Source organism: Dreissena polymorpha, chromosome 12 (genome assembly GCF_020536995.1).
Source record: "Dreissena polymorpha isolate Duluth1 chromosome 12, UMN_Dpol_1.0, whole genome shotgun sequence".
Taxonomy (NCBI): Eukaryota; Metazoa; Mollusca; class Bivalvia; order Myida; family Dreissenidae; genus Dreissena; species Dreissena polymorpha.
This window is the reverse complement of record NC_068366.1, coordinates 49692324-49715766: the sequence shown is the minus strand read 5'-3', so window position 1 is coordinate 49715766 and position 23443 is coordinate 49692324. Positions and strand designations below refer to the sequence as shown.

Sequence of the window (23443 nt, the reverse complement as noted above, 5' to 3'; positions counted from 1 at the left end):
AGTAGTAGTAGAAGTAGTAGTAGTAGTAGTAGTAATAGTAGTAGTAGTTGTAGTAGTAGTAGTAGTAGTAGTAGTAGTAGTAGTAGTAGTAGTAGTAGTAGTAGAAGAAGTAGTGGTAGTAGTAGTAGTAGTAGTAGTAGTAGTAGTAGTAGAAGTAGTAGTAGTAGTGGTGGTAGTTGTAGTAGTAGTGGAAGTAGCAGTAGTAGTAGTAGCAATAGTAGTAGTAGTAGTAGTAGTAGTAGTAGTAGTAGTAGTAGTAGTAGTAGTAGTAAAAGTATTGATGATAAACCCCCACTTAACGAAGCTCATGCAATTACATCTCCCACAGATAAGATGGATGAGTCGGAAACCTCTACAGACCCAGCTAATTACAAAAAAGATCTTCCAAATGAAATGCCATGCAATACCAGTAATGACTGTTATCAAGATGCACCCAACGATGAACAAGTTAAGGCAGTCAGCAATAAAGATTTACTTGACAATGGCTCCAACATAAACGAGAAAAACAAAACAGTACATGAGCCTATGTCGGAGTCAGACAATAATGCAGGAAGCGGAGTTGACTTCACCGACGGATCTGAATCTGATGACTGCGAGAACAATGAATATCTAGCGCCGGAAGTAAACGCCCAAAATGTCACCGCTCTACCAAGCGCCACCAAAAAGACAACTAAGGGGAACAGCAGTACAAAGGTACGACAAAGGAATAAACGAAAGAAGAAAAGAACAAAAAATTATAAACAGAGTGCGTTAGAAGAGAACCCGTCGAAGGTATTTGGATCCGTTAATGAGGGTCGTTCATCGAACGTAGATAGTGGTCAAAGTGAAGAAACATTCACAACCGAGCGACCAAGTTTTTTTCCATCACAAAGTAATGCCAACGCTAATACCAAAGAGGACAAAGATCAAAAGGTATTATCAATCTATATTTTTAAAGATTTTCATCAAAGCCTCGAATGTTATTGAATTATATGTATTAATATCGTTGCTAACAAGTAGTTGTCTAGTAGATACGATTTAACGAATATGGTTTTTTTTTTATTTAATATTTGATTAAGATAGCTGATTTCTCTGTTTATTTTAGTTCTAACTGTCATATACAAATGTGATGCTGTTTTATTTTCAGAATTTAAATTCTATGTCAAGTGATCAAAAGATGGGATCGAGGAAAAATAAAAAGTAAGTATAATAATTTATAATTTCCCATATATATTGCTGCAGGTTTAATTTGGGTTCAATACCTTTGGCCGATGCACTCGTAACCATTTTAAAATACTTTTAAAGGGGCCTTTTCACGTGGTAAATTGACAAAAATAAAAAAAATGTTTCAGATTCGCGAACTTTTGTTGTAGTTATGATATTTGTGAGGAAACAGTAATACTTAACATTTACCATGCTCTAAAATATCAAGTATATGTATCTTTTGACGATTTTAAAACCTGAAAATTATAAAGCGTTGCAACGCGAAACGATTGAATAATTTGGAAAGGTCTGTTGTTGTCTTAATATTTTGTGATACTACGAGGAGCCCAGCTAGCACGTAACTTTCAAATGACGTTACGCTCAAGTTCTATTTAGGTTATGATCACACAGAACGTTTCCAGAACGTTTATGAAAGTCACATTTTAACAGTATATTTTTACGATCCTAGGATGTATTGGTGGACTTTAAAAGTGTAACGTTCCTGTAACGTTCTTGCAACGTTATTGTTGGAACGTTATCGGGAAACAAAATTTCAAAGTTACATTCCAAACGTTCTCAGAACGTTATAAGAACGTTTAAAAATCAAACAATATTATTAATTACTTAATTAATTAATTATGTATTAATTACATTCATGCAATAAACTTGTGTATAATAAAGTTGTGTTGGTTTTTGAACCTCAATATGACAGTTAGATTTAGGTTCGTTTTAGGTTAAATGATAACGTTATTCCGCAACGTTTCGGGAACGTTAGCGAACCATACATTGTAACGTTAGGAGAACGTTGCAGTGCAACGTTTCTGGAACGTTTTGGCTAACGTTATGATAACGTTCTAAGAACGTTTTTGTGCTAGCTTGGAGTGCTTATATAAAGTATAAAATCACTTATTGTATGAGCACGGATGGCCAAGTTGTCTAAGCGATAAACTTGTACCCCAGGGGTAAGTAGTTCGAGCCAAGTTGAGGGTTACTTTTTTTCTTTCTTTAATTTTATTCTTTTTTTTTACTGGAGCTTTTTATATCCAATGTTTACATTTATCAATATAAAGCATTTAATGACCAACTTCTATACATGCCAAAATCTGTGAAAAGGTCCATTTAATTATGTGAAAAAGTCCATTTAATTATACAGGTACATGTAGTTATAGTTTTTCCAGTTCGTAGATGAGTTCTATTTATGTACGCTTATTACAAATGCATATTTGAATCAATTATTCTAATTTCATAATAACACGGTTTCCTGAAGAAAACTTCATACAATTCACCATTGCCAGATTTTTTAAACATAGCAATATTACTATAATTATTATATTTTTCAGTGAACATCCGACTCAAAACGTAAACTCCAAATCGACTGCGCCGAATGTATCGACGACCACAACACCAAAACAAAATACAACAAAACAATCCTCCGACGTCTTGCATGTGGTTTTCCATGTGCGTATACCCGATGATATTCTAGATACTTCTGACTTCGATGTTGCAATTGTATTTGGATCTGAAGAGTTGGGAGGATGGAACAATATGACACATACAATGAGTAAAAAAAGGTTTGTGCTAAGTACGCGCAATTATGTCGCAACTCGTAATTGTAAATAACCAAACTAATCAATAATTTAATGTTTTCGAATTTATTTCAACACTTTGAACGATTGATTTTGTAATTGCAACAAAAAATGTGTTAACTAAATATGAATGGTACGTTAATTTACATGTTAATTTTCTTAATAAAATAAAATGCGCATGTTGTTGGGTTTAATCAGCCTAGGTGATCGATATAAATATAGAAAACAATGATCAGATAACACACACTAAAGGAATATGACCAAATGTGATTTAGGCCAACATTTTTTATTAAAATGATTTTCGGATTTTTTTTCTAAAAGTGTCGGGTAGGAGGACGGAAAAAAAAGATGGGTGACCAAATATGCACTCATTTTAAAAATGTTATGGTATGAAGTTCTTTTTACTAAGCAACCACAGTGATTTTTTTCAAACATGTTGATGTGCAAAATGATTATAATCAAACTGTAGGTCTTGATGTGCAGTTTTTAAATTAGTTTGAATTTTAAAAATATCTTAACTATATATATGTAAGTTCAAAGTTATGCAATCTTTTCACTTGTCTATAATAAACTTTTTGGTGATTTTTTGATGTTTTTTTTTCACAAGGAATCCATTATGTTGCATTAAAAATACTTTATCTCCACAAACAACCAATAAGCTATTGAGGTTTAAAAGAAACATTTATAGTTTATTGTCCAGTAAAAATCAATACCGCAGACAAATACAAATAGCAAAATAAAACGCTTTTCAGGAATTTCACTGGCCCAAAAAATGTTGTTGCCACTTTATCGCGGTGTGAAAACCGCTCGTGATTCAAACTTAATCAATAAGGACAATCAGTTAAGGAACCATACTACATTAATGAATAATGGCATTTAACTATATTTTTATTACTCTGAGAAGTATGTTAATACATAAATAACAATAAGTACCTTCATAAGTCTTAATATTAAAAGCTTTATTTTTATATAAATAACATTTTTTCCACTTGATAAACCAGATAACCAACATTATATAATAACGTTAACAATAATGTAACAGTATGCTGCATAAATGTTTCAGAATTAATTATTAAAACCTAGAATCAAACAAATATATATATCATCTGAAAGGAAAAATAAATCAAACATCAGAAAATAAAGCATCTCAATTCAAATTGTTAAACAGTTTATACATTTGGTCATTTGGACATGATATACATCAACTTCTGTTTATTATCAAATTTCACAAATTCTAAAACAACACCTTTTGTTAAAAGGTTTTCTGTTAGTTGTGGTGGTTGATTTCCAGGTTCAATTAAATGAATATTTTTTCACATCTTTTTCTTGACAGACAGACCCAGGATAATTGCCACCATCCATTCTTGTTGTCTGAAATAACACAAAACATATTTGTACAAACTATATACAACAAATCAACACATAAATGTCACTATCTTTATATATGTCCGAATTCTAACATATCCGAAATATAGTACATCGAGTGATGAACCTACTTTTGATTTCAGAAATAGTTGGTATCTTAATTAAAATATATCGTTCCCAGAACATTTTAATAATGGAACTGTTAAACACAAATGCCTGTTGAAACAAGTTAACATATGTTTTTGTCATGGTATTGATTAAAGAAATAGCGTCCCTAATAATCGTTATAATTATTGATCTTCGTGACAGTTTATCCCAGGATAACATAATTGATAGTTCAATGTCATAAAGGAGCTGTTAATCCGATAATAACCCCCATAAACTTGACTATTTTATTTGGACATTCATGGTTTGAAATCGTTTTAGAAACTGTTGATTTTGCGATTTTTGAACTTTTGGTACGAACCAGTTCGGAACAAAACCAAAGTTTCGTACCCATTGAAAATAACGAAAAAACACATATTATATGCACAAATTCGTCACTACAACTACATTAAACAACACATAAAATTTTATTCTCTAAAATATGATCCTATTTGTGCGTAAAATATGGAATGTTTAAAGTTGATAGGCGTAAATGGGTTTCGCATTTCGAGCACCTGTTAAATTAAAATCGTTCTTTTCTTATTGCTTTCATAATATTTTTTAGTCATTTTAATACTATCAATTTTATAAAATTGTAAAGAAATAATAAAATATTTACTTGCAAATTGATTTCATTCAGGATTTTATTTGACGGTTGCATAATTATTGGGAAATTAGCAGACTTTGCTGATGAAAGCGTTGTAGCGTTCATCAACTTCTTGCACAAACAATGATGGCGTAGCTGTTGGTAAATTCCAGCACATGTACACGATGAAGGAGGTTCGCGTATTAATGTGGGTAATTAAAACTGGGTTTATTATGATGATTTATAACTCATTTGAACTTTTTCTAAAACCCTGCAAGCGTTTCGTGTTTAAAACCACCTTTTGGCATCCGAAAAAAAAAGATTTTAATTTTTTTTTTGGTTTCGTCAAAAATTGGAGTCGGCGGGTCCGAAAATCATTTTATTAAAAAATTCTGGCCTTACTTCAATGTCGATGATGATAAATTACTTTTTGATTACGTGATAGCCGACTAACCTTGGTGTTGTATGTTACAGGTGTCAAAGGAAATATGTCGAATGCATACTGGATATATACTTACATAGGTACCAGCTCCAAAATCCAATTCAATATAAATACTGTTTCGATATCCGACATAAACAAGACTCTCAGAAGAAAGAATACGTGTGGGAACACTATCTTGACCGTAACAAAGGACATGGCCAAGATCAGAATAGAAAGTTTTTTATAGATAAACACATGCTACCAAAGGACGATTGTAAGTACATGTAAAAATAATAAATACTAAGTATAGAGTAATTAAATAGTATTGCATCTTAACGTGACTTTCTAGTAGTAGATATGCTATGTCACTGCCTTCGTCTGATCTGAGTGCAGAATTGTAATAACACATCCCATTTATGGGGAACAGTATATTTACTGAGAGACAGCCCGCGAACGAATTAACATATTTGTAATCAAGCATAATGCCGTGCATTTATTTAATAAGAGGTAATGTTTGAACATGTATTTTGTTCAAACACTATAAACAGGGCGTTTGTACATATAAGTGAAAAAATGCGTGTACTTACGCTGCCCTGTAGTTTTTACTTTCATTTCCGTAAACGTGCACAAGCGTATACATTTTATATGAAAATGCGTGTTCATTCCTCATTTCCTTTAACCCGGTTTAAAAGAAAATCAAATTTGAATTAAATGATGCACTTGAGTGTAATAGAGAAGTTTCGTCCTACTGAAGTTTTTGTTAACGTTTCGTGAACGCGTCTCAGTAACATATCGGTGGAAACTGAAATTATAACTTCTGATCACCATGCGTATAGTACTGATGTTAGTTAAGAAGTGGCGCGTGTGCAAAATGATTTACGTGATAGATACATTGTAAGCGATTATTCATTGGCGTTCAATATTTACTCTTTAGAATGCAGTTTTATTCTTTTATTTATATAATAACTATTCGAAACAGCCTACATGCAAATGTTTTTATCTTAAAAAGTAATATTGACAAATAATTGTTCTTTCTTGATTTTGGAAGCCTTTTATTTTTAATTAAATTTGTACTACGCAGAAAACGGTTGATTGCAGTGATAAAAGAAGGAAAGTAAGATTGGATGTTGTTGAAGTTAAATTTCCAACATAAAATTAATAGTGGCATTCAATAACGATCGGAAAACGATTTTTCGATGTTATGCACTGCCACGATTGACCCGTTTGGTTTGTGAGATCGATTTTCTCGGACATTTCGTGCCCGGCTCATAGCTTTCATTCATAAAATGATTTGAAAAATTAATTAGAACAAATGAACATCATTTCAAGATACCTCGTTCTCGATCTAATGATGAAAGTGGGAATATTGCATACATTCCCCTTATATGCATATACGTGTATGCATGTTCACGCCCATATATGTCTTGCATGTCGAGAGTTTGAAATAAATCATGACACATTATAATTATATCAAGGCGATCTTTTGCTAACAACAGCCTTGTTTGCTAAAAGGTTTAGGTCTATGTGATGGTACTTGGAGTTTTGGGGGAAAAAACATTCCTGAAAAAGCATTATAGCGCTTGCAGTAGCCACGTCGCTCACAGTCACAGTGTCACAGTGAACGATTTTAGTTTGTTCATGGCTTATACTGTTGATGATAAATTTTAGTGAGACTGTCATGTCTTTTTGTATCGTGCATATTGGTTTTTCACAAATAATATACATAGAAAGACGACAAGCTACATGCATCAACTATGGCACTCGCAAAAAGGTCACTAATACAATTGTGAAATTAAATGTATATGAAACAACAGAAATAATGCTAATACATGATGCGTTAACTATTCCCATTATTTACTCACCTCTGAGTCAAGTGATATGTTTTGAAAGCACCCGTATCCTATCGAGACTGTTCTAGTATGTTTTAATTAGATAACTATATGCTAGCATGACTTATGACGTTTGTTGCATCATAGGTTTTATATACAAATATTATTTTGCAAGAATGCTGGTGTGTTTTCAATATTTCACGACTGTCATGTTTGTCACTGTAATTGAGTGTTTCTTTAAAAGGATGTTTTTAAATTTTTATCGCTCCAATAATAAGTGTATAATGTCGGCATAAGACACATCTTAACAAATATAACAATTATTGAATTTCACTTGCACGTTGTGTTGCGTAATATAAACGATGTAGCAAATACAGTTTATAATAAATACATACGCTATACATTATATTCTTCTTCGCTTTAGCGACATGGCATCAGTACGATGGTGTCGCTGTTCCAGCAACAGATGAAGGGTTCTTACAACGCATGGGTAGAGTTATTAAAAATACGCTTACTAGTGAAGATAAAAAAGTTTCAATGGAGATTTGTAAGGCATTTTTCTTGGATTATCTTCCGCCGCTGTTCAAAGTTCGAATTCAAAGGGACGAAGACTTGCCAGTTATTGGAGACGAAGTTGAGCAAGTTAAAATGTTGATGAATGGACTGCGAAAGGTCTACGTTGTTGATTACAAATGCTGGCACAACTTTGTGGAGTTTAAGGACGAGGTACGGTGGCATGATTTATTTCATGTGCATGGACTGATTGACAATATCTAAGAATTGTATTGTTTTAACAGCGTACTCTTTATAAGTTTTTACTAAATTTCCCATAAATTTATTTAAAGCAAACGGCCAATATAAGTATGAGTAATATAAATTTAGGAGGTTGTCCCTGGAAAACATTTCGCGGGCGCGGGAAAATTTTAATAAGCACTATAAGACAAACCGACGAGACAATTCAAGGGGCTAAACACCTTGGAACCACCATGGATGTTTGTCTGTCTGTCTGTCTCGCCGTTTTTCAGTCTGTTTTTTTTTGTCTGCTAATTTTGCGGGAAAATTTATCTTACAAGTTTTGACGTACAACATTCATTCTTGCTTGCAATGTTCTTTATGCTAAAAACTTTTCAAGTACGATTTCTATCTTCCTAGGCGAAAGGTATTTCCCTTTTTCAGCTTAGGTTGATATTAAGGTTAGTGTGACAAGCAGTATAACACTTAACTATTCGCCTTCCAATTCTATGAAGATGGTAAATACCGCTGTATTGAAGACTCTGCTTACCTTTCATAAATTACATAATGTATTTTCTACCCGAAAGACGAGTACATAATCAAGAAATCACTTAGGCTTGTTGATAATATAAATAACGAATACAGACACATATTTACATATGACTATAATTATTGCATGTTACTGCATATGTTCATAAGTACCACAACTACTATTTTAGTTTACATTATCTCCAATTTTCTGACATTTGATTCCAATTTGTCGGGGAAGGTTATAAGCGTATGGATATTTGCTGCACAGAAGATCAAATCAATTTTCTACATCAAAGTATGCACACTCATTTGTCAATTACGTCTATAGAAAGAAAACAGATAAGGAATATACTAAACAATAAGCGTAAGTACGAAGGAATTTGGAAATTTTGACTAGAATTCGCAGTTTTCAAAGTGACAAACATGTGTCAAAGTAAAAAGTTTTGAACACTTTGTATGCAACTTTTTGCATTGCTTCTATGAAAAGATAGTAAGTTATTGCCAAGTGTGTATTTTCTGAAAGACCCATGTCTTGACTGTTGTAAAACAGTTTATTTGTTGTGTCCATGGCTTTTTTTCCAGTGAGCTTTGGGCTATTGTTCCGACAATGGTGTTGTGTGAGAAATCAGACAGTTGTATCCTATGTATATATGTATGGGATATATAGGGTATTTTGTTAAAGGCCCCTGTAAAATAACGCATTCCACCATTGTAAAATTATGTATGCTGAACTACATTAGTTATGTGGCCATGCCCTAGTGTCAATATTTCCATCGCTACAATTTGCATAGTACAAAATGCATCGTCGGAGGGTATTCGTCAACTTATGTGACACGCTCTAGTTAATGATATGTAACTGAAGTACGACCTGTGCCCTATTGATAGGGTTCCTGAAGTATTAAACAATATGCATATTCCAAATCGAACTACAACCGTTTAGTTTTTGTTATACATATATTATAACAATGATGTTATTTATGCTGTACTTATACATTTGCGAAAAGGGAACGTGCATTGTTAATTTATTTCCATTTCTCTAGATTTCGTCAATATTTCATAGAATAGAAAAATCACACAAATTATAGCTGTAAGCGAATGTATGATTATACCAAACCTTGATAAGGATTTCAAATTGTTTATTCACCAATGTTGCAGATTTGATTTTATACAAAACATTTAAATCAGTCTATATCAAAACCAGTATTTCATTAGATGTTGAGTAAAGAAAAACAAATATCCAATTTATAATTTTAGACTATCAAAATTTACATGGCCACTCTTTTGGATGAAATGTCAAAAGATTCATCTACTCAGTCGAGTACAGCGAAAGTCATCCAAGCCATAGGCGTGGCTATTGCTTGTCATAGTTTAGAGATACAGTTGCCGGATACGGCTTTGCGGAAGTTATGTGAATGCCTGTTGGTGTCGATGGACAAAACAAATAAGAGCGTTGTAGAATGGGAACCAGTTAAAACGCTGGTTAATTCAGAGTACGTGCAATTTTCTTGAGTTTTGCTATAAAACTTAATCAAAAATTATAAGTTAAATGTAGATATCGTATTACAATGAAAATCAATTGGATAAAAAATGCATTTTATGCATAAGGCATGTAATAACATTGTCCATATTAGTACATTGTGTTGTGTGTTTACTTTCAGTAAATTGAAGAAAGCTTTAACATGGATTGCAAAGCAGTTTACGTCATTGAGAGATGTGAAAGATCCATCATGGATGTACTGCCTTCCCCTTGTTCATCTCGTGTTTGGATTATGTACTCCATTTGAAGAAAAAACAAACGCCATTGACCATGCCAATGAAAAACCAAGATGGTGGGGAGTAGCTGAAATACAAGATGTTGTGGAATCTTTTAAATTAAACAACAACAAATCTGTGATGTAGGTCTAACTTTCAAAATTGCTAAGACCACCTATCTTTATGATCACTGCATAACATTTAATATTTGTCAACATATGACCATAGCTTTATGCGTTGTATTATCATTATAATATGTTTTACACAGAAATGTTAATTAATTTCATAATTATAAGTTAAACGGTTATTTCAAGCAAGTCAAAAGTTTATGTCAACACACCAACATATTAATTATATACTTTAAATGTAGTAATATGTAAAAACAAGCATCACACTTGTTTTGCCACTGAAACCTTGATACACTCGAAATGTGTGCTGTTCAAAAGAGCTATATTGCATCACTTCCATTTCAATGAGCTGGTAAAATTAGTCAATTAAATATTTATTAAGAACTATAATAATTATCCGCATACATCTAATGAGTTTGTGGTCCAAAATCCTATAGTACGAAAGTCTGTTTCTCTGAAGTGGTACATAATAAACGCTATTATTATCTGTGTTGAACTGTACAGTTAAGACAAAATTACCATCCATCATTCCATTTTAAGATATTTTCGTAAAAAAATCGAATATGTTTTCGTGTACTCAAAAATTATAGTTCACTGCCTTAAAAAAAAACATGTATCTTTGCTTAGAGTTGTGTGGGCCGAAACACTGGACGTATGTTCGTAACTCTTTAGAGAACGTTTCTGATATCGATGCGATGTCATAGCTTTCCAGTATCGGCTCATTCAACAAATATGATCGTATATATTTTGCTTTTCTGAATTGCTGATGTAATTCATGCACTATCAATATTTATTATAGGATTTATGTGAAACAAAAAACGGTATGTTTATATTCTTCCGTATTATTTTAAATTAAAGGAAATGCAACTGAATTAGACTGTCTAGACGAATTGGCAACAACTAAAGGTGCACAGTTGCATTCTTGTTATTGTTATTGTTTTTTCTTGTACATTACAGTTCCCTTGACACAGTAGTGAAAAAGCTTATTCCTTTATTTGAAATGGACTTCTACTTGCCGCGGTCTATCGTTGCATCATTCAGCTGCTCCGACCTTCATAAATTAACCGATCAATGGGTTCCTATAGAAGTGGCGTGTGCTGCCTTGGTGTACTGGACTAAAACGACCAAGGAAACATGCCATTTTCTCAATTATAACGATTATGAAAAGGTACCTAGTACTACATACACTTAGTACGTAATATGTAAATGAAGTTTGTATGTTTTGCCAACAATACAAATGTCAAAACTAGTCAGAAATATAAATTATCAAACCAATCTCGTTCGTGTGTATCTCTTTTAACATAGCACAAAACAATTAGCTCACCATCATTTATATGATGCCAAACTGTAGACATAACTGTACATAAGGACCGTTATAATTAATTCAGTATTTTGGCCTACTGGAATCGAGCAAAATTGATACACGTAAATCCTACCAACTTACTGTTATATTGTTATATTTATCTTTTTCAAAAACGTAAACTAACATAACCAAGTATGAATAAAGGATAAAATAAGCTTTTACTGTATGCGTATAGAGCTAACACGTCTCAGATTAATACAGCAGATATATACAAATCAAACACAGCAAACTGTTACATGCTAGCAAAGTTTTAATGCCAGGACATTATGTAGCAATCACTTATGTTTATCTAATACTATGAATATATTATTTAAAATCAGTTATTATTTGTGAAAGATTTCTTAATCAAGTGTTTTTGGACCGGTTCAAATAATAGAACAAATTAAAAACAATACTCCAAGTAGTTCAAATTATTAAATTATAGTAATGTTATTAAATTAAAAAATTCTTTGTCCTTGTATAGCTTCTCTGCATTATGTAATACGTAAGGTTTATTACATTTAATACATAGTTTATCGATGTAATGATTTAATGCTATCATTGGTTAATGAACAATCTGTTATGATATTGCAATAATCACAATTCCATTATCATTATTATTTTGAAAAATAATTCTATCGAAAGTGTGTCAACATTCAAACGATAAGTTTATTGTCCTTTTAGCTTAAATATGACATTCCAGGAAGATCCTTCACACAATTTACCTTTCACCTACGTATTAGACACGCTGGAATTGGACATGCGTTTTTGTAGTACTTTCGCGTGAACTTTAATGCTTGTGTATGCACGATTATTTGTTTCAGAAAGTCGATGAAACATTAAACGTAATCGTGGAAAGATTTCAGCGGGAAAGCAATTCCGGAAAAGGGTAACGTGTCATATGTTATGTTATATATATATATATATATATATATATATATATATATATATATATACAAATATATTTGTAATAATTGCAATATGTTTACACGTTATCCGTTAAAAACGTTTACATCTCACTATTCTTTTTTATCCAGTATGTATTGTCGAATGTAAGGATACATCAGTAAGTGCAAATATAAATAATGTACTGAACCGAATCTACCATACGGATTGAACGAAATTATAGTTATCGACATAGTGCACTGTTCGGTAAGAGCCACTTGTTGTATTCAATTGTCGATCTCTGGATTACAGGGGCGATTACGGGAAAACAATACGAAGGAGCAAAATCGCGATGGAGAACACGAAATACGCAATATCGCGATGTTGATAAAGCAATCTTGCATCGTTATCTCGTGTTTTCGCATCGTGTGTTTGCGCTCTCGGCCTTTTTTATTAAAATGTCGAAACTGTAATAACACGATGCAAGACTACGAAATTAGATTGCGTCGTATTCTGAAACCTCGCATCATAATCTTGAGATTTCGCATCGCATTATTATCGAACTTTTGTATCGTAATAATGCAACCTCGCATCGTGTTTTGGCAACAACAGCCTTTGAATTACACGGGCGGGAAAGCAGGAGCACGATGCGAAGGCACGAGATTATGATGAAAATTAGCTAGCCATAGATCAAGAACTTAATAGTTGATATTAACTCCACAGTCTGACCTTCCGGTTGCATATGCGCAGACGAGTCAGTTCGGTAAACTCTGTTTAAGGAAAATGTATTTTTATGAGATGCAAACAATATCTCTTCTTTAGATCATTGTTTACATGATATTTTCGTATCATATTATCGTTTCGATAGAAAGGCGTTAATATGTTTTATATCAATTGTTTAGTGCTATGTTTCACTCTGGCATGAAAATCTACTTACAATTTTAGAATGCTCTGATAAATAGTGGCATCGTCTGATACCTCTACAATTAGCTCTCATATGTGTGGTGTATACAACTGTAAGCAAATGTATTTGACTAGATAGAATTTAAACATGGGAATTATTCCTAACTGTCGATTTAAACTTTTTACACGCCAGTTAAAAAAAAACATATATACAGTCCAAACAAAACCCAACATCCTTGCGAACTGAGTATAAAACCTATACATGTGTATGTTCCAAGCTATAACGAGAGACTGTTATGATCCGTTTGCAATACATATAATCCGCCAAAAGCAAAATGTAAACAGTACACATGTGCTACGTATTTAACCTCCTAGGGTATGTACTTGTTTCAATATTAATCACTTATTACACAAAACCTTATTTGTCTAAACTGATATTTGTAAAAGCGAACAATAGGATTTTAATGTTTTGTTCAGTTGCAATTATATTTACGTTAATATAATAAAATATTTCCTCATTGTGATTGATGTATCTATTATATTCGTAATTCTACTTTGCTTACTATGTGCGCCATAAAACGAACATATTTTGCCTTATGTACATACCATATATTTATCTTTTAGCATAGCGCTTAAAATATATCAATATTACAGAAAATTTCGTTCAACTTCATGTTGCCGTGTTTTGACACCAAAATTAAAAAAATCATGTCAATACACAGTGATCATTTTTTTTTACATTAGTACTTTTTGAAACGAAATTATTATTCAAAAATATATTTTAAACAAATGATATTTTTAAGTAATTGCAATTCAAAAATATTTTTATTCAATATTCCTTATTTAAATGGCATATTTTGTTTACATTAAATACTAATAAATAGTATATGCCATTTCGTGTTTTGAAGACTGATTTATTGTATCTTTACAAAAAGAGTATTTTAAATTGATAGACTATATCTAGTAGCTTTCATTTCTTTAGGTTTTAAAAACTGTTTTACGCCATGGATTGTCCGTTTATTAAATAACGCCACAATCGAATCGAATTTTCATGTTCAGTGTTTCTCTTCTCGGTGTTATTTAATACACGAGCTTTCAGTTGTAACAAATTTGGGTGTTTGTTGATGAAAAGACTCGTATTTATTTTACAAATAAAGGTTGTAAAATACCATTTTATGAAGTTTTAGAGAAACATATGCTTCAAAGTTATGTATTTTTTGCTTTTTACAACAATCATCGCATCACCACGATATCTTTTTAAATTATTAATGTATTAACGTATTCTTACTCTATTGTACAAATTGTCGCGTTACAAACGCTTTATTATCCTAACGATTAACATATTTGTTTAACATATTTCTTTTCCAGGGACTGTTATGTTGCCTGTTTGAATATACTGCGTATATTCTTTGACGATTTCATGGGATTTTATTGTTTCCAAATTATTCCGCTTCTTCGTATGCGTTGTAGCGTTAAATCCTTTGTAATCCAAGTTTACAATAAAATAACGAGTAGCTCTAACGGAACACCTTAACTTAGAGGATACTTATGAGTTTGGGAATTATGAAAATTATGACTTAAGATGTTGTTAATTTTGGATTGTAACGATAGTAATTAATATTTATCGCATGCAAGCGTACATGGTTGTCCGTAAATGAACTATATTTAGCTTTAGCTCAACAAAAATCTAAACTAGAATGACCTGTTACTATATAATGATATGGCAAAATTGTTTGTCATGAATTCAATGTTTTTTATCCAAGGGCCAGTTTATTTGCACATTTTAATGGAAGTACTTTTTACACTTTGAGGTAATTTTACACATTTCAGATTGAACTCGTCATATTGGATGTCGCATAAGATATCATATGATTTGGTAATAGAGGCGTTCAGTCACCACGCCACAAACAGAGTCTCAAAGAGGTTGCGCAGTGTGAAAATATTCCTTCACTCTAGCGCGATGTATTGTTCTTTCAATACGGAAACCGAACAAAAATCTAACGGTACGCGCCAAGACACTGAATCAAGACAACTCATCAATACCGTTGTCACAAAAGGAAGCACTTTTCTCACAAATATAACAAATGCTGAGCACCTAATTTGGGGATTGGAAGAAACTTTAAAGGTGCATTTTTTTACAATAATTTCCTTTTCGTTTATGACATATATACTCGATTTTAGATAAGTTTGTATTTGTATGTGTTTACATCAATTTCGTATCATATGGATTCACAGTGGAAGTTAATGTTAAAAATAATGGTGTTATGGCTGAGAATCAATGTTCAAATTGTGTTTATAAATATTTTAATTTGCAGATTTGGAATTCAGCATTCATTGAAGATCCTCGTGGGGATCCTGTACTTCAGGAATGGAATGACTCCATATCAACAAAACTCCAGACTGTGTTAACACAAATGGTAATATCCGTGCACGTTTTTTGTCAAAGGGTGTTTAGATATATCTGCAAGTGAAGTTTTAACGTTTATATATTTTTCATTGCCTACTATCTGTTTTGATTGTAAAATTCATATGCCCATCCCGAATGTTTTTATATAACGCTATGACTATCCGAATCTGGTTTGATAAACCTCGCGCGTGGGCGTTAAACAGTAACTCGGTGTTTCCGAAAAATATCAAGAAAAAATCAATTGGCGCATATTTATAATTTTAGAGAAATCAATATCGAATAGTGCCTTATTTTTCAATAAAATCTGCACAATTTTGGTCGCGGTTGACATCGCTCTGCATGGGTCCATTATTGACTATACCGCACAACTGCATAATAATTTGGTGCATTATTTAATATTTGGCACAAATGCATATCAAATTTAAAGTTTCTAATACAATGTTCTATAATTAAAATGGTGCATCATTTAATATTTGACACACGTGCAAATTATATTTAACTATTAAGATTGTTTTTATTCAATTGTTTGTAACTTTATTTTCAAAAGTTATATTTTGAAGTTATTAATAAATTTTATCTCACGATTGCACAGTTTTCTAATTATCGACATTGTATATATTTTGTGCCAACATAAAGATGATTTATGTACAGTTATTTCGTGGTTTTAAGTGCACGTATAGCTTAACGAGGGAAGAATTCATAGCCCACTTTTGCAGAGATGGCGACAAATACAACACAACTATGCATGCATGCCTCAACAGCATCGCATTTGAGGTACGTACAAATAATTAATAATTAAATACCAATGTTTGAAGAACAATAAATGCAATAGATATCCATGCTCAGGTTTAATGGTGTTGACTTCTTATTGTAGGTCATTGAACACGTCCTGTGTTCATATTCCCCGATAGGCGACACTGAACGGATTCGATACAGTGATCTACTATCAAGATTTCTCAATGATAATTGGGAAAGAGCGTACAAGACACACGTTGCAAACTACATTTTGCATCTTGCTATAACATGGTCGCCAATGAAGCACTTTGTTAAAATACAAAGTAAGTTATACTGTTAAGATTGTTATCTTTGCATTGTCATGACGTGCATAATCGATATATTAAATGGATGTCTGTTAACAACTAAGCTAATGATGCGCTATCGGATTTGTTTGAATATAAATTTTGTTTTTAAAGCTTATATATTTTCCCATCGGCGTGAATATTTATGTTGCTATAATCTTCAAACATGAAATAAGAACGTATTTAAATGTTTAATTACTTATAAAAGAACGTCAAACTTTTTGATGTATTGAAATCGTGTTACAATTTCATTCTCTCTTAATATATAACTATATTATCTCAGAAAATACAATCTGATTGATACACATGACAAGTGTGCCGAAAGTTTGCTTGTTCAAGATATTTATAAGAAACTTTCAATCCATAATTACATGTATTATATTTGCTTCAACGATGAGATATGGTTGGGACTGTATGAATGCAAAGGACTACTTTTTAACTTATCTGTATGCAAAACATATATTCCTGGAAAAATTGTCAAACTCACTTATATATTCTTTCAGATCAGCAAACACTTACCTTCCATGTAGGATGTGTCGACAAAATACAGCAAGTATGTGCGACAATCGAAAGTATTCGCTACTCAATACACGTAGGATCAGTGGATGTTAGGATGTTAAAGTATATACAAGAACACTTAGATCCTTTCTGTGACTTAGTTGCACTAATGCATAAAGATGGTACCATACAAAGACAGGTGACTTCTAGGTTGATTCATCTACGAATGAAAGAGGTTGAATCTTATAATATTCTTGCAGAATTAATGAGGCGCTTTATGACGTTGTGTCAACAGTTTCAGGGTAAGGATGATAGTGATGCTTGTCATGAACGTAAGTTTGTTCTAGGCGTAAACAATCGGTCAACCTTCAGATATCATTTTTGTATACAATTTAAAAAAAATGTATCGTCAAGTATTTTGGAAAATTAGATAATCATACTGCTGTTTAAAATTATGAAATTACTATTTGACGAGCGGTGTTATTTCTGTTAAAAATCTAATATTTATTATAATAAAATAAAACGAGTCCGTCATATATCAACGTATTACGGTCACATTGTATGGTCACACTATATTTATATTCCCTGTAAATTAATCGAGGGAGATAATAAATTATTAATTGTATAATGTTGGTTTTAGTGGACACTTTGGACTTAAAGGCCATTTTAGCCAAGGACACGGACAAACTTCAACTTCTATCAATTTGTGATCCAAAAGCAGCACAGACTATTGATGCGTCAGTGATATACGAACCGTGTATAGTGCCATTTAAGTCCTATCAACGTGTAATAGATGTAGTTTGCCAAGCTGAACAATGCATCGACAGCATAGTGTTCATGCAGATGTGGGAAGAATGTCAGCAGTATCACAAACGCCCTTTCACCATTGATGAGATTTTAAAGGATGTTTGGTTGCCAACAGTGTTAAGGTATGTGTTATTGTTTTTAATTACTATTCAACATGAAGGAAAAATAAAAACAACGAATATATAATGTTTGGTGAATGCATTACTCTTGCAAATTATGTTATAATTCGGAATGTAATTAAATATATTTTTAGGTTGAATTATACATTTGAATCATATTATTTTCAGATGGAAGCTATTCGGGGAGAAACTGCGATCTGGGAATATTTTGGTTGACGATGTTGACAGACAATTAGCTTCTGCATTTCAAGAACAAGATGAGAAGCTTGAACGGGAAATTACCGTCTTCGATATTCCAGAAAAAATGGCGAAGTTACGGATTTCCCAGATTAAACAATGGCGACAGCTTCGCGCCTGTGTTGATGGTGCACTTGCTATTTTAAAATTACAGACACATTGCGGTCTCAAGGGAGATTTCGAGCCGATCAAAAAAATTGCTCGTGTATGTTTGCATGCTACAGCTATCTTTTTTCTTATTTAATCACAAGACACGACAAATCTCACGCTTAAAAATAATATGTTATAACACAAAATAATAAAATGTGTCTTTTCAATTGAAACACATTTTAAAACAGGGAATTCTTTAAAAAATGTGTTATCATTATAAAAAAGCTTTGTGTTTTGTATAGTTCAAACAAAAAACATTCGAGATGAACGAGTTTGATAGTAATCTGATGAAGACGTGTAAGCTGTTGCAAGAAATAACACCGGACAAGTCAAAGTGTCTTGAGACGTTTTGTGAATGCGGAGACCTTATCAAATGGTTACAGGAGTCCATGGGAGAATGTAAGTTTAGTACTGGTACTTATACAAAACACGTATATAATCATAAGTTTACTTCACTACGGGTAGATAGACGACAATTATATGTTATTTATAAATATTTAATAATTTAACAAACATTTATAATAATATATTGACACAAATATTTAAACAACACACATAAAAAACTTTACTCTTGATCGCTTCTATTGCATGTTGATATGGATAAAAATACGTAGACCTTCTTTGAAATGCTTATATACCTGGAAATGTGTTTGAGTTTAGCTGGGCAAAAAGAGTTAAAGGTATTTGTTGACCTCGCCATGAGTTCGGTTGGAGATGATCAAAATAGAATTGTCAATGTCCAGTGCCTACATTCGGCGGTCATCGGATATTCCCCGTTGATATTTGACCTTAAGCCAGAGCATGGTTTCTTAGAAGTGCGGAAAAATTGCCGGATTGTGTGGAAAGAGTTCTCAGCCAATCCGAAATTACCCAAACAATTGGTAATACATGTTTTCTTGTTATTTATTTAATGCTGGTATGTGTGATTGAAAGCACGTTTGGGTGTCCGTGTGAGTGTGTGTGTATGTGTATGTATGTATGTATATATGTATGGATAGATATATGTATGTATGTATGGATGGAAGGATGGATGGATGGATGGACATTTAAATGCATTTTAATGTATTTATTTAATTATGTTTTAATTTATAGTTGTTATCTGTTTTTATCTATCTATCGGGCCGGTCTGGCTTTCCATCCTCCCGGCTAGGTATAATTTTAATTATGTATGACTTATTTATTTATTTACTAGATTATACATAATAACCGAACTTTTTTATATCTAAAACAGAAGGATATTTCTAGTCAGCTTCCTTGGCTGAAGGAAATTCAGAAAGCGCACGGTTCCGTTAAAGTCACGTCACTGATGCAAGCAGATGCGATTACTTCTGATGGAATATTTACAGTAGGATTTACACATGGGAGTGTCGAAACGGTTAGTTTCACTGGCATTGGAACGAAATAAGTTCAACAATATAAACCAATAGAATTTTAACAGAAATGTGTAGTCGTCAAATTCAATTATTATACCTGCTTGGCAAATATATTTTTGTTTTAATGTTAAGTATATTGCGGCATTTAATTGTAAAAATGCATACGATTCCTTTCAGAAAAAGAGTACTATTTTACTGATACATCCATGCATTCAATGAAGTAAATAAAGAGATTTTTTTATATTCAGATGACTGGAGACATTATTACAGCTACATTACCACAGCAAGACAAGCAGTACGATTTCCGACAGTTGCAGGATCTTCAGAGTAGACTCATGTTAGTGGCTGGTAGAAATCAACTTACAGCTAAGGAAACGGGGGTTAGCGTTGAAATGTACTCTTTGGTAAGTTTTATAAACATGTTTGAATTAATATTTGTATTTCTTGCGTTTATTTGCATTTGTGTGCGCATAACGTTTCCGTTTCTTTTATTTATAAGATTTTAGACAGCGTGACACGTCTTGGAAATGTTTTAAGAAAGCTCCGTAAATCAGGATGTGTCTTGTTTAATTCATGGAAAAGTCAGTTTTGGTGCAAGCAAGATAGGCGGATTTGCGTTGAAATATCAATTGGAAACGACAAAGATCTACCAAAACTGGTTGTACGTATCTATTCAATACACATCTTTTTGCATTTATGCATGTATCAACAATCATTCTCGATAATACTACAAAACTTAGGATTAAATGCCATAATATTTTGTTGAAATTCGCGTTGTTAAATCAATAACAGATCAATAAGCTTATTCCGTTTCTTACAGTTTACAATACAGAATTTCTGAGAAGTTAATTGTATAATCGAAAGGTTTTAAGTCAACGTGTGCCATAGGACGTATGAATTTCTTGCATAGTGATGGTCATTTAGTTTTTTAAAAACGATTTATCTTAAAATTTAACACATATATTTTATAAAATAGTATGGTGTTTTTATTGTTTGTATAGGGAAGGACTAACCAGTCAGAAAAAGTGCAACACCATATTCCTGAAATCGCGAAGTTCTTGGAAAAATGTCTGGATGAATGGTTGGCGCACATAAAACAGAATCGAAGCGAATTTTACTTTTTAAACTTTTTTACCACGGATCAACTTGATATTCTTCAACAAGAGCTCGCAAAAATGGGATCTGAACGAATGCTTTCGCCACACGTTTTCTCACTCCTTTCGGCTGTGAAAAATGATTGTAAATTAGGTACGGATGTATGACTGATACGTCATTGCGGTAAAACTATTGAATCTTCATTTGAAGTTCAGTTGAATCAAAACTAATATTTTGAACATGCTCAGAATATTTGATGAACATGCTATAGCAGTTGCGAACACCGAGATACGTGCTTGTGTATATCGGTTATTTGCAATGGAATTACTCAATCTTGACGTACAATAGTATTCCAAACGCCTCGTGTGTTTGTCTCGCTTGAGTCGTATTTTGAAATCTCATCACATTTTCCGATTCACGTTGTATTTATTAGTATCGATGTATTGATTCAACACTGGTGCAGCTTTCCCAATCGGATTCAAAACAGTGCACTAAACAATAATAGGCTATATCCTTAACAAACCGTGTGTACGTGTTTGCCTTTTAGACTTAATAAAATCGTTCAACGTTTTAAAAATAGGTTAACGACAGAAACACTCAAAATCATTTGATCGTTTTGCGCTTGTAATTTTATCAATTAAACATTGTGCTAACTTAATTTAAAATTTCATTTGAATGCTTCATAAGATTTATATTTAAAATACTTACACATAGTAGCAAAATGATCATATTAAAATAATAATATCTAGAAATATCACTTTTGTTTAGCGGATTTGGAAACAGCACTTAGAGCTGCTCAATTGGAAGTACTTACCAAGTTATCAAAGCAGCGACCTGCATTGGACACACTTGATAACGCAGAGCAAACCGAAGACAGCGATAAAAAGATTAAATCTTACAATCAAAGATCAACGTTTGTTAAAGAACTTGTTGATATTGGTTATGATAAAACTTTGGCTGAAATGGCACTGGATCATGTCCATGAGGAAGATATTTCTTCCTGTGACCTTTCAGAAGGTATTTCCCGATAATATTACCACATCGTTGCCTATGCGCTAATGAAGTATTTTCACAAAAATACATTTTCTGTAAATCTAATTGTAGTGTTTATTTCCTAAAATCATATTGGTTGAGTATATGATTGTAGAAATCTAGCAAGTAGTAAGTTTTATGAATGCATGCTTAGGTGGGACTAAAAAAACAATCCTAAACAACACCTGGCCCATGAATAAATTATTTGTAAAATGCGTATATGCATTGCAGCCATATTGTGGTGTATGCAACAAAGCTGTGACAAAAAGGAAGAGAACATGAAAACGGAAAACAATGGTCAACAACCTAATGAGCAGTTTGAACTTACAGCCTGGAATGCACCATCATCGTCCACACTAGTTTCGATCATTGAAACATCACTAAGGCGAACGTGTCAAAAAAGGTAAATACTGTTTTATGTGTCATGAAAAGTATCAATGCACTTTAACATTCAAATGCTGTTTTTCATGTTCAACACAGCACAACAGAACAGGTCACTACTTTACATCACACATTTGAGTGAACACATGATCCATAACGCCAAATAATTGTTCATGCAACGCGTTGTTTCTTTGGAGCAAAACGTTGTGTGTATTTTATGTTTTTATCTTCGCAAGAAAAACATACAAATCAAAATAGTTAAACATATACACTTAGCCCTGCATTGCAAAACAATACACATAAACAAACTTTTAAGCTCGCAGCATTGCAATTCAAGTTTTAAAATAATAAAATTGAAGTTACTATGCATTTATTTTAATTACCACTGCACATGTGTTTTTATATTAAAAATAGTGATGACGGAGTGAGGCCGTTGATTGGAGATCTTACAGATCTTTGGACACATTTTCTTGATTCTGTGTCATCCAGCATAAGTGACTTCATCGGGCTTAAACATTTGGGTATTTTTCTGAAGCATCTGGCAGGTAAACATGTTTTTGGAATAATGATTATATATCTAAACATACATAATGTGCATACTTGTAATCTCTTTTTGGCCAATACTAAATTTGTTTTAAGTGCACGCCATTTAAAATATTATTATTTTTCAGTGGCGGAGACTGAAAGCGTGGAAAGGATGTATGCTTCCAACTATAAAGTGGGAGAACCAAATCTCATCGTCTGCCCTGCAGGTTTGTTAAATATATGATTAATAATATTAATCCTATTCCAATAGGGTCCAAATGCATAAAGACAAACATTCAAGGCTTTTTTCTTTGAATTATTTTATTACACATGGCATAATAAAATGATAACAAT

General features: G+C 32.5%; 1 protein-coding gene across 1 annotated transcript in view; it reads left to right on the top strand.

Annotated features, from left to right (window-relative positions):
- The window catches only part of LOC127852591 (E3 ubiquitin-protein ligase rnf213-alpha-like), a 66750-nt gene that overhangs the window by 4005 nt on the left and 39302 nt on the right, over nt 1-23443 (top strand). Inside the window, exons 4-29 of the mRNA XM_052386542.1 lie at nt 329-912; nt 1127-1179; nt 2523-2753; nt 5338-5558; nt 7538-7839; nt 9631-9866; nt 10035-10271; nt 11214-11424; nt 12423-12487; nt 15217-15511; nt 15702-15803; nt 16463-16567; nt 16668-16851; nt 17376-17672; nt 18011-18299; nt 18465-18738; nt 18926-19082; nt 19344-19564; nt 19915-20058; nt 20305-20460; nt 20556-20717; nt 21058-21304; nt 21920-22168; nt 22415-22586; nt 22979-23109; nt 23236-23316. Of these exons, the coding sequence (XP_052242502.1) occupies nt 329-912; nt 1127-1179; nt 2523-2753; nt 5338-5558; nt 7538-7839; nt 9631-9866; nt 10035-10271; nt 11214-11424; nt 12423-12487; nt 15217-15511; nt 15702-15803; nt 16463-16567; nt 16668-16851; nt 17376-17672; nt 18011-18299; nt 18465-18738; nt 18926-19082; nt 19344-19564; nt 19915-20058; nt 20305-20460; nt 20556-20717; nt 21058-21304; nt 21920-22168; nt 22415-22586; nt 22979-23109; nt 23236-23316 (5406 nt within the window). The remainder of the gene's footprint in view (nt 1-328; nt 913-1126; nt 1180-2522; nt 2754-5337; nt 5559-7537; nt 7840-9630; nt 9867-10034; nt 10272-11213; nt 11425-12422; nt 12488-15216; nt 15512-15701; nt 15804-16462; nt 16568-16667; nt 16852-17375; nt 17673-18010; nt 18300-18464; nt 18739-18925; nt 19083-19343; nt 19565-19914; nt 20059-20304; nt 20461-20555; nt 20718-21057; nt 21305-21919; nt 22169-22414; nt 22587-22978; nt 23110-23235; nt 23317-23443) is intronic.